Genomic DNA, 12,066 nt, shown 5'->3' with positions numbered 1-12,066 from the left:
GAAAGGTCTTAGTTTTGTTGAAATAAGTGCTTTTACTCTGACATTTACATCACTAGCACATGACAATTATTATTACTATTATTATTATTATTACTGTCATTATTGTTATTAGTATTATTGCTCAGGCAAGATGCAGATACTCATTTTGTGCTTCAGTGCATGAAAAATAAATGTCTTATGTGCTCAGATAACTGTGAAGTTCATGCAGTTAAAATGATTTACTCAAACATGGCAAGAAATATTTTTAGTCAGCAAAATATACCAGCATAGTAATGTAGTGTCCAGTAAACAGGAAATAAGGAATATCTAGGGAAAAAAACAGTTGTATTGTACTACTGTATGTTTTTCCAACCCTTCCACACAAAAAGCAGGCTGTCCTTGTCAGGCCAACTTTTAATTGAATTCTGCAGAGATTAGCATGGCTTCTCCTAATGAACTCAGCAAAAGTTTCTGACCAATTCACTTGGTTAACCAGCCACTACAGTTCTCAAAACATAAATGCACTGTGTAAGAAAAAAATCAGCATTGTGATGATCCCTGGTGCAACATTTGCTGTAATGAGATGAAACTCTTAGGAGTCAAAGGAAGTCAAAAAAACTTTATTCACACCAGAAACGCAGACTTGGGAATTTTCCTTTATCAAAATAAGCCCCTTATGGCTACTTACATCTGTGCTCTAACAGAACTGTACAATATATATAAACATATATATAGAAAAAACAACAAAAAAGATCAACTGCTGCGTTTCCTTAATATTAATCATCATCTTCTTCTTCTTCATCACTGATCACGTATTTCTTAGGCTTCTTACTTGCTTTGTCATCATCATCTGCTTTTCTCTTTCCAGAAGGTTCACCTTCCTAAAGGCGAAAAAAGGACAAAAATAAAACACCACATTTCAAGCTAAAATAGAAAAAACACAGAAGAACAACAAAAAGACCTCAAAGTCTTTCTTGTAAAAAAAGCAAAATTACTAGTTCTATTTCTCCCATTTTGTGCTTCTGTGCAGCTGGAACTGCTTCTGTGGCAGTGCTTAACCTCAGCACTCAGTGGCTGCAGTGGCTCAGTCCTGCTCCCAGAGTTACACCCCAGCCTGGGAGGGTCTGGGAAGCTGCAGCTCTGTCACCTCCGTGGCCCTGTAGCCACATCTGCTCTGCCTTGGCTGTGGCATCACAGAGCCTCTGCCATTGTCTGCATTTCCAGCATGTTCAGGGACAGTCTCAGCAAGTCTCATGAGCATGAATTCCTCCTTGGATTCACAGTGAATTTTCCAGCATACAGACACATTCCCTTCAGGCACCTGCCCGAGCTTTGCTAAGCTTTCAGACTACACATACTTGTATGCCCTGAATCAGAGCTACCTGAAGCAAAGAAGAAACTCAGAAAGTGGGGAGGCATTTTGTTCATTAGAAAAACAAAACTAAATTAACCACTCTCTGGCATAAAGAAAAAAAATAAGGAGAAACCACTGGCCCTCAGAATCAACACCAGTTTATAGTCCAAGAAATGTAACAGTTTATGAGGCTTCAAGGACCTGGTCAAAGGAATTTAAATCACTGAGGTAATTACCTGCTTACAAGCAATACCATAATGACTTTTATAGGGTGGATGTTTAGTTTTTATACTCAATATGGAGTCAACAGGTTGATTTTTACTCCATGTACAATTACACCAGTTCAGTTTGAATCATCCTTCCAAACAACATTTTAAATCATGAGCTGTTCATGCAAAACTCATCAACTGTGACATGAGGAACAAGTGGTAACTCAACTGTTGTTGAAAAAGAAAAGTATCTAAAAATACTCTCAGGTCTAAGTAACCTCATCCCTTTTTCCATTTGTTGGTTTTGGAAGTGCGGGTTCGTTTTTGTTTTTTCTTTTAAGCAATTTGTTTGGATTTTAAGGAGGAAAGAGTGAGTTCCAGAACTTCAGAGTTTCAGAACTCTAAGAAATAATTATTTGTCCAAAAGCATTTTATTCTATATTAATGTAAGTACTGGGAGAATCTGTTAGGAAGGAATTTTAAGCATGGAAAACAGAAATTAGCAGGGGTGGGAATCTCAATATCTTCTTCCTCAGAACAAACATTCTCTTGTAATCTAGCTGGGCTATTGTTCAATGAGTCATCTTCCTGTTCGGCAGAATATCCCCATTAACTGCAGCAACAGTGAAACTACTTGCTGTGTGGTGATAAAGTGTATTAATAATAGACTGACATTTTCAGCAATGGTAACAAATTGTTATCAGGACAAAGCTCTGTGCAGTGTTGTTGGCTGACAGCACACAAAGCAAGGCAGAGCACAGGGCAGGCAGAGTTTCAGATATGTGGGCATGCACTGAACACATTTCCCCTGTGGAGACTGAACACAAGAGCAGCACTGGGGTTTGTGTGACACTGCAGCACCACTCCATGGCCCTGAGAGGAGCATTACCTTCAAGCCACTCCGTTTAAAATGGAGGCTACTGGTCCTCAAGCAGCAGAGAAATGCTGTTGATTAGACCTTTTCTTCTGAGAGAATGGAATTGCCAAGTCCTCACACTGCTGTGTCATGAACTAACACACCTAGCACTGATTTAAAGATAAATAATTCCATTTCTACTAACAAACACTAACAGAGCTCACAAAATTACAGTTTTGTCTACATGACTCACTACTGCTGTTCCATTTTTTGAAATACTAAATTTTCCTAATGTATAATAAAAAGCCAGAAATGGATGTCTTTAGTAGATAAAACTAATTTTTACTTCCACTTCACATTAAAACACCTGTTAGTGTGAATAACTCAGCTAACACTGTAAGGGGAGTGTCACAGCACCAAGAACCTGCACTCAGCACTCAGCAAATACCCAAGGGGCTGGGAAGTGATGCCTCCCAGGGACTTCACAGGAAACACAGGATAGAAATGAAAATGAGAGCAGCTTAGTCCTTGTGTAACACTGCAGTGCTGTATCAGCAGTGACATGACTTGAACTAAACCTCAAATGCAGTACACACAAAGACCCATTTAATAAGATCCAGCAGCCATAAATTACAAACCAATAAAACATCATTTTGGATGAGGAAATAGCACTACTGCTGTAGCTAACAGTTAATTTGATCAGGGCACAATGTTTCAGATGATTCTGGGGTGATGGAAAATGTATGTTTAACAATCGACATTAACTCTTTTTAACTCAAGTTTTTTAACTCTTCTATTTAAAAAGAGCAGAAATACTATGTGAAAATGCTTCCACTGTTTCCATAATAAACAGGAGAGGACAGTGTAACTTAGACTAACACTGCACCAGATTCCAATATTAAGTCTTCTTACTCCTTGCATAATTTTGGTAAAGTCATTTTACATAACTCTGCATAAATTTTTCCATCTTTAAATCAGCAATAACAATAGTGTCCTCCTTTGGGAATCACTGAGGTCTGTGAACTAATGCAGTGCATAAGAAATTGGTGATTAACTACCATGGAAAGCATGCCAAGTCAAATAACACATTCATCACGGCATAAATGAAACCACAGAAGTCCCAGGTTTAAACACTAGATTTAGTGAAGGAAATGTTCCTCATTAAGAATGAGCAATGAACAAAGTCCTTTTCTTACCTCATCACTATTAAGTTTCTTTGCCTTGAGTAGTCTTTGGGTTTTATCTTCATCTGAGCCTTCATCACTGTCAGAAGAGTAGATTCTAGCACGCTCCTCTGCACATTCCAGGAAAAAATAAAAAGACAAAGATATATGTTTATCTGCAACTGGTGAGGAAGAGAGAATATTAAAAATGTCTTACATTTAGCACCACAAAATGTTTGCAGAATCTAATTACAGAGTAAACAAATGTATACAAACTGAATTAATGTCTCTTCATATCTCAAATGAACTGGCAAAATCCTATCTTCCCAGGACTCTCCCATGAGATTAATCTGAATCACACAGGCCTTAACGACATGCTGTTAAGGTTTATGATTACCTCTGATGCCACCTTTGTATCTGTTTTTGATAGCTGCCAGGCTGATTGCATCATCTCCCTCATCCTCCTCGTCGTAGCGGTCAGGCTCCAGGTAACTGGCGCTGAGCCCTCGCTGGTGCTGCTTCTCCCGCATCCTGCGCTGCTGCGACTCCCTGCGGATCGAAGCTCTCAGCCTCTCCTCTTCTTTCTGCCCAAAGAGAGCCATCAATGCACTGAGGGATTAAAAACACTCTAAACCATCTCAAGAGCACCTCATTTTCAATGGTAGCTTTTGAGATAATTTCACAGCAGTGTAAAGGCTGCAAATATTCTGGTTGTTTTGTCATCCATAAGGTTAAGCAAACCACACCCATGGCTTGTAACTCTTCCTTAAACTCCAAAACATTACTGTTTTTCATAAATCATAAAATGTTCCATACTGTCCAGCTGTGTTACTGTTGTGATATTTTAGACTAAACTGGCAGATCAGAGAATTCCGTGCCACAATACCTTAATCATTTCTGTGCGCTGAGACTCTGGATCACGACCTGCCATGGGCAAAATACGGATTTTCTGGGTCTTTGAACATCTGTCTGCCAGAGACAGAGTCATCTTCCTGTGAGTGGCACTGTCTGTAGAGTGTGGCCTGGTGAAAAAGTGCTATGGGTTAAAAACTTCTTTAAGGAACATCTCCATTTTCAAAAGACAATGGAAGGGTCAGGATACTTGACATTTCAGAGATTTATCTGCACCAAAGTAAAACCATCACCCCTTTTTAAAAAGTATTTATATGCATGGTAACAGCTACTGGAGACATCAAGTCTTCTCTCAGTAAAATCATCAATCCAGCCATTAACAGTTGGACTCCAAGATCTCTGAGGTCTTTTTTAACATTAATGATTCAACAGTCTTACAACCTTTGACCTACATCAACCTAAACATCTGTCCTCACAGTTCACATCAATATCTCAAGAAGTTGTCACCTTGATAGCAACTGTGCATCAGACAAAAGATTAATTTCAGGGAATAGCAATATTTGTTCTGATTCAAATGAGGACTTACACAGAAAAATGCAAATAAAAACATATATGTATTAAAAACCTATATGTAGCCTATATAATGCAAGAAATGGCACATTAACTTTCCCAACCTAGACACCTAATTAGGACAAATCTCACTGAAAAACTGAGTTTGGAAAATGGCACACTCTTATTAAACAGTGAAGCTCTCAAGCTTTACAAACTGGTATATCTAATCTTTACATACTAATTACAACACTTAATTGCAAAACTAATATCAACATCTGATACAGAACAGCATGTTTACCTGAAGGTTAACTTTGTCTTGAACACAGCCTGTCCTTGCAGACCTGTCCCTTGTCTGATGAACAAATGGTTGTGATCTCCTTGCAGTGGCGCCTTGTACACGTCAAAGACCTCATTGCCCAAGTGGAGGGACATGCTTGAAAGAGATTCCCACATCAGTTACTTGATAAAGCCACTGCAGTCAATTTTTTTGCCTCATTTCTAAATGGAGAAAACTTTCATGTTTCCTTTTCATATCTAACCAATAATTATATTTCAATCCAAACTAAGCAGATCATAAACCTTTCAAAGCAGTGAGACTAGAGTAATTTGCACTGTGCAGGGCTGATGTCAAAGTTTGTTGACCTTCCAATTTTGCATGTCAGTGCAAGAACAACTGCATTACTTCAGCAGCATTGTCCAAACTAACCTTCCATCTGACCACTTCACTATCCGTGCATTGCTTTCTCTGATCTCATTCCCTTCCTCATCTCGTCGCATCCTCCATCGTATTGTGTTTTCTACCTGCAGAGGGAAAAAAACAAAGCAGTTTTTCTAGCTCATAGTTAGGAATACTGTGGTCAAATATACTCTATATAGGTCAAGAATTGCAGGTAGAAAGGCTTGATAATTTGTGGCACAATGCAAAGAAATAATGGTGAAAAGTATTGCTTTTATAGGTGAAATGCAGCTGTGAAGAATAAATTTTAAGAATTTATTACTAAAATGGATCAGCTTTCCTCAGTGCCCACACTTTCATAATCTGAAAACTCAGAATATCATTCTAAAAGATCTGGAACAGACTTTGAAGAAAAGTGCCTAGGTGAGTATAAAAGACAAAAAGAAAATTAACATTATACCTTGAGTTTTAACCTAGTTCTACCCTCTTCATCAAGCATCTCCTCATCTTCAAATTCATCTTCATAATACTGGGGATCAAAAGGTCTGCAACAAATTTTATAATACATTCTTTATTCTTCCAAGGAAATTCATCCAGATTATTTTAGAGTTGTGCAAGTTAACAGGTGCTTGAGAGGTTTAAATTATTCCCTGCTCACAACAGCAGCCACTGCAGCATGGGGCAGCCCTTTCTGCAGCCAGGAAATTCACTGCACTGATTCCCACCCTGGAAGGCCAACCCAAGTGTGCTCTCTGCCATCAGTTACAGGGTAACATTCACACTCTCAATGGTTCCAGCTGAAGAGAGCAAGGAACATACTGCCTTGGAACATACTGTTTCCTTAGTATCAGCATGATGAGGTCAGGGTTAAGTGTGGAACAAAAAATGCACAAGATCATACAGGGAGAATAAAATGAAAGAAGCATTTTATAAATGAGGTGACTTGGGGATTTTCTAAGAACACAATCTTTGGGTTTTTTAATTTGTTTTTATTTCAATCTCAAACTCAATGAAAGAGAAAGGAAGATGAGATTGTTTTTCCTCTCTTCCTTCAAAAATTCCAATGATTGTAATGGGAGTGAGTGGGGGGAAACCCTTTCCCTAAACTCCTTCCTAACTGTTCCTCCTTCCTAGTTCCCAGGCTGCTGCAAGGGAAAGGTGACAAATAGGCTCTGCTACTGTACAATTCTATCTTCAGTCCTGTCTGACCCCCAAAGATCACCAGGGCTTCTCTCCCTGGTAACAGCCATTAGCTGGATTTTGAACAGCTCTCCCCTGAAACAGCCTGCAGCCCAAAGCCAGGGAGAATGACTGACCTGGGGTGTGACACAAACAAGGCTGAGCTGCCAGCTAACAGTGCACCCTGGAAACAATGCAAGAGAGCAGCTTAGCAAAACACTCAGACAGATCTAACAGCATTGTGCTGCAAGTGCTGAAGGAGGCCTTTAGAGCCAAACCTAATGTCACAACTCTAATAATTTATTTTGCTGCTTCTCATGCATTCCAGTAAATGTCTTCAGTTTAGGTTAGGTGAATAACCACCCTCTTTGTAGTTAAATAGTACATTTAGCACACACAAATAAAAAAGGCCTTATTCCAAATTTTGAAATGTTGATTTTAATCGCTGAAAAATGCATAAACGTCCTGTGCATTTACCTTTCACATCCTGAGAGCCTGGACTTATGCTTAAAATTCAACTGACAGCATGTGCTTTCAAGTAAATCACATTTTTGTTTGGTTTTTAAAGACAAAACATTATTTAATCAAGCTTAAACCCAACTTCATAATAAAACTACCTGATTAGAAAGCAAAAGCTATTACTATTGACTAATCACAACCAAAAGTATGCAACTTTAAATAGGGTAAACACATTTAGTTGCATTACTAAACAAAAACAATATAGGGAAACAATAATGTATTATTATATATCAATCATGTATTTAATATGCATTTACCTGGGCTCCACACTGAGGAAGTTGGGCAGCTTCACAAAATATAAATCATTACCCAAATCTGTGTTTACTTTTGGTATTTCCACCTCTATTCTGGTCTCTGGAATAGGCTCTTCTTCCTGCTGTTCTTGACTCAGTCCATTCTCATCCTAATGAAAAAAAAGGAGTGTAAGTGATAAAAGTCTATCTGGCTACTGCTCCTCTAATAAGCACATTTTGCTTAAAGAAAAGTCAACCATGGGCACAGAGAGATCAGGAAGCTTTGGATAAAAGAATTCAGACATTTTCCTTGAAAGCAATGCAATTCAGCATTTTCATGTGCCACTTAAAGTGAGTTCAAATACCAGTGCAAACTCAAGAGACTGAAGACAGTAAAGAACAGCAAAGGAGCCAACAAAGTTTCAGCTGAGCACTGGAGACTCTATGGGGGACAACTTCCACAAGATTAAAGAAGGTATTTTTATCTATTATCAACAAAAGATGAAAAATTATAATCAAAAATATTTCTCAAATAGGTGCAATGAGGTACCAAAGGCAGCTATAGCTTTGTATTTTTCTTGGTAACAATCAAAACTATTCCTTATATTTCTTCCAAGTATGAAAACTGAAGCAGGGATGGGGGAAGGCAGATAAATGGGTCCACCTGATACTATTAGATATAAAACTTTAATAATTCTTACAGCTGGGGCAAAATTATCTGTAATGTCACTACTTAATATCACTACCTTCTTTTCACTGAAATCTTACCAAACTCAATTGGTGTTCTGCATTTCAGAGTGGAATGGCATGTTAATTATCCCAAGTCAAGTCTACTCACAATGGGCTGTCCTGGGGTTGGTGGCTTGTCTTCTCCATCACTCCCTGAGGAAATGTCATCAGCACCTCCAAACAGATCCATGACATCTGCATGCTCTTTAACAGAAACAGTATGATTTTAAACCATGTATATGTGCACACACAGCAAGAACAATGCAAGAACACTCACAGAAAAGATTAACATACCCCTCACTTTCATTAACACTTAAAATCACCTACAAAGGTTAAAGTTGCAAACATTTGTGAAGCATGCATTATTCCCTTATCCTGAAAAACACTTTTCCCAACTATTTTTAAGATAAAGGTTCAAGGTATGTTTTCCTGGGAAAGCTTTATCAAATAAGAAAATCAAGTTGGAAAATGGCAACAGAACAGTGTAAGATAATCCTTATTCAAGTAACTCATGTAAACAGAAATTTCAGTACATGTTTTGGAGGTTTTACTTCTCAGAAAATAAAAACCTCTTTCTCAGCCAGCTAAACCATTACAAAAACCAGTACAGGTTGCCTGGGCTGCTCTGATTAAAGGAAACCTTTTGTAACACCTTTCAGTAAAAATGCATGAAAGAACATTCACAGAAGAGAAAACCTGACTGAGCTAACTGGGGAGGATGAGCAGGAATACAGCATGTAGCTCCCACACAGAATTCCTGACGGCTGCTTTGTTATTTCCATGGCACCGTGCAGCAAACACTACCAATTCTATCAAGCCCTGTAGCTGATGAATGGCATGCCTGAGAGGAGGATTAAAGGAACCACACCCCACAAAACCTTCACCATTTACCTTTCTGCCCCTCTGTGTCACTCTCTGCTTCTGAATCTGATGCAATTGGTTTCTTTCGCTTCATTCGCAGAACTTCATCCTCGCTGTCGCTGCCCCTTGCAGACTCTACTAAGGAGCATAATTATTCTCAGCAAATTAAAAATTTTGGTCCACAGATTTTAAAATTCCTCTGCATTAACAAGGTTTAAAAGTGCTGCATAAAAAAAATTACAAAGATGACTACAGTTAAAAGCTACATGATTAATACCTTTACATTGAAGTTTCAGTCTTTTCAGACCAATATAAACAAAACAATAGAGACCAAACCAGCAGCAAATCATTATTTCTGTATTCTGTCCTACCAGATTTGTGCTCTTGCTCCTCCTCATCGGAGTGTTGGGCCCTTTCATCATCATCAGAGTTCTGAATCTTCTCCTCGTCAGACCGCTGGGCCCTCTCATCATCATCTGAGTTCTGCATCTTCTCCTCATCTGAGGCCTGTGGCCTTTCCTCATCATCAGAGTTCTGCATTTTCTCTTCATCTGAGTTCTGGAGTCTCTCTTCATCATCAGACACCTGTGGCCTTTCATCTTCATCTGAGTTCTGCACTTTTTCCTCATCATCAGAGTTCTGCTGTCTCTCCTCATCGTCAGAGTTCTGCTGCCTCTCCTCATCATCCGACTGATCACTTTTGTCCTCCTTGCCCCACTTCTCATCCTCAGAGTGTGCCTTTTCAGAGCCATCTCCCTCTGAATGGTGGCTGCCTTCATCAGAGCCGTGCTCACGCTCATCCTCATCATCCTCATGGGCAGCCTCAGAAGCACTGTGCTGCTCCCCGTCAGACTGCTCGTTGTCCTCGTGCTCAGAGTGCCCCGAAGCCTCAGAGCGGTTGTAGGACCTCTCCGAGTGGTTGTCGCTCCCGGAGTGATGGGATGCCCCTTCATCCTCGCTGTCATCTCCAAATAACTCCTTGTTGCTGGGTTTCACAGCCTCCCTGTCATCGTCCTGGTCACTGTCGCTGCCAGAAGCATTGCTCCCAGAGCCAGCGTTTTCCTGGTCGGAGTCTGAGTCAGATCCAGAGTCGGAATCTGCAAAACAAACATCACCCTTTCAAGAGTCAGAATGCCCCTGCAAGGATGCACGTGAGGTGATGTGCATTGCTTTAAAAAAACAAACCCAAAAACCCAACCCAACCCCCAGAGAGAGAACCTACAGAGAACTGTAAGCAAGACCAACAAAAGTTACCTAGAGCAGTACAATAAAATGTCTGCTAATAAAGGCTGTCACAGAAAGGCACAATGAAAAATGACGGATGCCACATAGTTTCAAACCACAAGCTGTGATCCGAGATTCTAAAACTGTAGCAGGAATAAGGAATTACACAAACGAAGACAACAATTGAAACAGTGAGTGCTTAAACGAGTTACTGTATAGACGTGGCTTATGAGATCCTACAAATCCAAAACTGTCACTCTGTAGTTAATCCAAGCCTTCCGCCCAGGGAGGTTTATGACAATGCAGCTACTCCTCAGTGCCGAGGCTGCTGAATGCGGCATCGAACAGCAAAATAAGAGAACAGCTGCCTTGGAAAGTAATTTACAGCTACGCGGAGCAGACTTTTAAAAACGCCAGGGCCTTAAACCAGAAGGTGTTGCACGGTTTCCAGCAGTGGCTGCAGCCGAACAGGCTCCCTGCAGCACCGAGCCCTCGGCCCGCGCCTCCCGCCACACTGCCTCCCGCCCGCACCCGGGGCCGCGGCAGGAGAGACGGGGCGGGCGGCGCGGCCCGGGCACCCCGGGCGGAGGGAGGGAGGGAGAGGGAGAGAGAGAAAGAGAGGGAGGCTCCCCGCAGACCTTTGTGCTCGGGCTCCGAGTCCGCGTCGCTGCCGAACAGATCTGCCATGTCGGCCATGGCGGCAGCGCGGCCCGCCGGCGCCGCAAAGTGACGTTACATGAGCGCCGGTAGCGCGAGGCAGCCGCAGCCCGGCGGCGCCGCTCTCACAGGAGACTCCTCCTCTTAAAGGGGCCGCGCCCGCTCCTGAGGGGAATGGCCGCGACCCGCCGCCACCGGCACGGGAGCGGCGCCGCGGGGCCAGGGACACCAGGGACACCAGGGACACCAGGGACACCAGGGACACCGGTGCCCGGCTGCACCTCCGCCCGGCTGCACCTCCGCCCCGGCCCGGCGCGGCTACAGCGCTCCGCACACAGCTCTCCCGCAGCCCGCTGGCTGCCCCCGCGCTGAGGGAACTCGTGCCGCCTGGGCACTCGCTGCCTGCTGGGCAAGGAAAGGCGCTTGGATACTGTGATCAGCGAGTGGATAGTGAATGGTGGCTTTCGCATGTATCAATTTAGCATTTATTAGTGATAAGGTACTGGGTAGAGTACCACTTAGGTAAAATATAGTTAAGTAGAAACAGAGTGAATTATTAGCTACGTTATACTTGTAGCATGCTAGAAATGTGGTAAGCAATACTTGGTAATAGATGTCTTTCAAACTGATAAGGCACAAAGCCAGAGATCAAGACGCCCTGAAGGAATAAAAAGAAACAGACCTCATGCATCGCAGGAAATCTGTTATTTCCAGTCACACCTGCCTGAGAAGAGTGCAGCCATAAATTTAATTCGGGGATAGAAGACTTCAGCCCTCAGGCTGATGAGCTCCGGCCTGGCAGACAGGGGCAAAGAGCGAAGGAGGAGGGATGATTGAAGTGTAAATAGGTTTTTTTGGACTTAATGAATATGTAACAGTTACAGAAAGTACTTAAACACAAATTAAAATGAATAGGGTGTGGGACTGAGAATAAGGCAAACCAGCCACTCCTGCCCAGCCATAAGTTTTTGTTCTAATAAATGTTCAATATTATATTCCTAAAAATGCCAGCTTGTGAATTGG

At 41.5% G+C, this 12,066-nt stretch overlaps 1 protein-coding gene across 2 annotated transcripts; it reads right to left on the bottom strand.

Annotated features, from left to right (window-relative positions):
- Window positions 1-578: 578 nt before the first annotated feature.
- LEO1 (LEO1 component of Paf1/RNA polymerase II complex) lies at window positions 579-11,147 on the bottom strand. Of its 2 annotated transcripts, none has more exons than XM_085070641.1 (12): window positions 11,025-11,147; window positions 9,534-10,259; window positions 9,193-9,300; window positions 8,411-8,505; window positions 7,597-7,742; window positions 6,102-6,186; window positions 5,672-5,766; window positions 5,264-5,398; window positions 4,448-4,583; window positions 3,959-4,145; window positions 3,595-3,692; window positions 579-860 (listed from the first exon to the last, which is right to left on the bottom strand). In XM_085070641.1, the coding sequence occupies exons 1-12, from the start codon at window positions 11,080-11,082 to the stop codon at window positions 756-758; spliced, it is 1,974 nt and encodes a 657-aa protein (XP_084926767.1). In that variant the 5' UTR covers window positions 11,083-11,147; the 3' UTR covers window positions 579-755. The 2 variants fall into 2 exon arrangements, with proteins under 2 accessions (XP_084926767.1, XP_084926768.1); XM_085070642.1 differs by having other exon boundaries at window positions 9,193-9,297.
- Between the last annotated feature and the right edge of the window lie 919 nt (window positions 11,148-12,066).

This window comes from Lichenostomus cassidix, chromosome 10, assembly GCF_008360975.1.
Source record: "Lichenostomus cassidix isolate B80296 chromosome 10, HeHo_3.0, whole genome shotgun sequence".
Lineage (NCBI taxonomy): Eukaryota > Metazoa > Chordata > Aves > Passeriformes > Meliphagidae > Lichenostomus > Lichenostomus cassidix.
Note: the sequence above shows the minus strand (reverse complement) of the source record. Positions and strands in the feature narration are given on the sequence as shown.